The sequence below is a fragment of the Priapulus caudatus genome, unplaced genomic scaffold (assembly GCF_000485595.1).
Source record: "Priapulus caudatus unplaced genomic scaffold, Priapulus_caudatus-5.0.1 Scaffold515, whole genome shotgun sequence".
NCBI classification, from domain to species: Eukaryota; Metazoa; Priapulida; class Priapulimorpha; order Priapulimorphida; family Priapulidae; genus Priapulus; species Priapulus caudatus.
This window is the reverse complement of record NW_014577576.1, coordinates 1-2,861: the sequence shown is the minus strand read 5'-3', so window position 1 is coordinate 2,861 and position 2,861 is coordinate 1. Positions and strand designations below refer to the sequence as shown.

The window sequence follows — 2,861 nt, the reverse complement described above, 5'->3', positions numbered from 1 at the left end:
CTGATATACATTTTTTCTTCATAGCAAATGCTTAGAAATCTATACTATTTAAAGCCATTCTTTTCTGAAATTTGAAATAATTCCCTCAAACTAATACCAAATTGCATTCAGGAAGCACCACATAATAAAACCTCTCAGGTCTTGGTCTTTCTATGAATCCCAGTCTCAAAATTACATTTAAAATTAATGTAAAATGCCATGTAAAATTAATGCTCCCCCCTGTCCCCCTACTGCAAAAAAAAACAATCATATCATTGCACTTCCCTAGTGATCTGCTGTAGCTGTATTATGACCAATTTCGGCAAAATTAACATTTATGTCGTGGTGGTGTAATGCTTTCACACAGAAAATTTCAACACAGAGTTACCATTGTAGACAACAATTTCGTACGTCCCAGCCAGATGGGATTGCCTCTCTAGAATTTTCGTCAAGGACGCAGCATACTTCTGCACCTCCCGCAGCTTATCCTGCTCTGTGAAGCCAGTCAGCTCGAAATCTTCTGTCATGTCTCGGAGCGTGAGCAGATCTGCTGGCATGTCAGCGACGAATGTTACCTCCTAAAATATTATCAAAACAACCGTAAATACAATTCGATATAGCTACCATATATAATACATTAGTGCCACTTTGCATACTTTATTTATACTCCAGTAATTAATATCCATGTAGTAATCATATTAATAACACATTCCTGTAGTTGCATCTAATTACACTGATACATGATTACTGAAGTTTATATTAACCAGATGTAGAAAGATTTCCCTTTAGATGGCCCTCAGTCGTCAAGCTAGTTCTAAATCGGTAACTCCTAAATGTGGGATTTGAATTGAAGCCTCGCTTCTATGAACAAACTCTTTCCACTTGACATTTGTGCTTACCTTTTCATTATGAACTGATCCATAGACGTTGTTATGGTACTTTCTTTTGAATCCAGCTCTGTCTATCATCAATGGAGCTAACGTTCCAACCTGTCGTATGCTCTTGTCGACGTCCTGCTGCTTCCCTGGCATCTCACCATTAGCAGGGATTAGAATAAACAACTTCTTATTTGTTGTGCTTTTGTCATATTCACTGCTGCTGATCCTATCTGCCACACTAGGCAATACCAGATTTAGGTAGCCGGCATAGTAGTTATATGCAAGTCCTTCTCCCAATGACATCTGAAATGAAATTTCAATTTAATACTCAACTAGTAGTCTAGTAACATCAATAGAAATATACACTGACATAACATCAATTTCTCATCAGGAAATGCTATGGACTTTTATTTATAACTTAAACATTCTAGGCGGATACAAGATATATGGCACTGTCGGGTATGAAAATGGTTTGTACAAAATTGAAAAGTGCTAAAGCAAGCACTGTGAACCACATAGTCACAATTTTGACCTTACATACTAGTAGTCTGTTTTGTAGCCAGAAAATTTCTACCCTCAATGCACCACTTTTTGAGATGTGAAATTAGCTTATTGTCCTATATATTTCCTAATGACTTCTATGCATCCAAAAACTTCTACAATTCTATGCAAGCAAATGCAAGCAATTAAGTTACTAATTAAAAAACAAATAGCAACACAAAAAAATTTTCCAATCTAGATCACATACTCGCACACAGATATACACAGAGCTTCATACACACACGCACTTTTACACACATATATTATACACAGCTTTGTGGCAGAATTTCTTTGCTGCTTTAGTCATAGGCGTCTACTCCGTACAGTGTATACAGTATATTTCTTCGGTTTTAGTATTAAAAAACTAATTCCACTACAGCAAAATAACAGTAATTATATCACGTCCACGATTTGATCATATAAGAGATTGATTGGCGAAAATGTTTTAATCGGTAGGTGGCGGTACTATCATTACAGTTAGCTGGACACTTCAGTCTTTTTTTGTTATATATATTATTATATTATATGTTTTATTATATCATGTATATATTTTTCTCAGGTTTTAACAAAGTCTCAGTATAATCAGTATAAATCACTGAATTTCCACACTACTTTTTTTTCATAACCTCAAAGATTAGTCATCATCGTTCAATGGACTATAATATTCTATCGAAGACAACGAGACAAAATTTATCAAATATAAATACAGATCAACACTGTCAAAACTGAAAATTGCAGTAGAAAAAATTTCAAATTTGCAATTATTAAACCAAAGAGGAAGGAAGAGAATTCCAATATAGCATGACAGAAATAAAGAAATTAAGCTAAACTTAAAAGGATCCTTTGAAGATGGCACATGTCGAAAGCAATTATGATCACGCTCAGATAACCAAGTGCAAATCTTCACACGACCATGATAAATTTGAATATAAATAATTAAATAATTTGATACTTTAAATGAAAGGTTACAAGTTTAGCATGGAGAAATCAGACACAGAGAGGAGGTCAATCAGCTTGAGTTAAAGGACCAGGCTCTATGCGCGCAAATTGATTGTTTATAGATGGCGAAATGGTTTTCTCCCGATAAGAAACTCGCCGTGAAACTTCTCAAAACAAAATAAACTCAAGAACCATCATGATAATCTTTGAAACCCCACCTCGCAGCTTTGTACTGGATGGCATGTAATTTAGAACGGTTCTGAAGTGTATAGAGGCACCAGCCTGATGAAGCATATTCTAATATGAAGAGTACCATAGTTTTAAAAGCCAGGGACCAAGTTTTAGAAATGGCAAAGCCAAGATTAGGTTATATAGTCCATGAGCCAGACCAGATATTGGTACCACCTGGGGTGGCAAATCCTCACTATGTTTTTTTGAAAGGGCTATATCCATAGATGAAAAAAAAACCATGAAGCAAGCCGAGACTCACAGCTTAATGGTAGAAATTTCCACTTCGTATATGGG

At 35.4% G+C, this 2,861-nt stretch overlaps 1 protein-coding gene across 1 annotated transcript; it reads right to left on the bottom strand.

The window, feature by feature from the left end:
- Nucleotides 1–53: 53 nt before the first annotated feature.
- Nucleotides 54–1,207, bottom strand: LOC106811208 (stimulator of interferon genes protein-like). The gene is made up of 2 exons (XM_014814761.1): nt 879–1,207; nt 54–557 (listed from the first exon to the last, which is right to left on the bottom strand). Exons 1-2 carry the CDS (start codon nt 1,158–1,160, stop codon nt 339–341), a joined length of 501 nt encoding a protein of 166 aa, XP_014670247.1. The 5' UTR covers nt 1,161–1,207; the 3' UTR covers nt 54–338.
- Between the last annotated feature and the right edge of the window lie 1,654 nt (nt 1,208–2,861).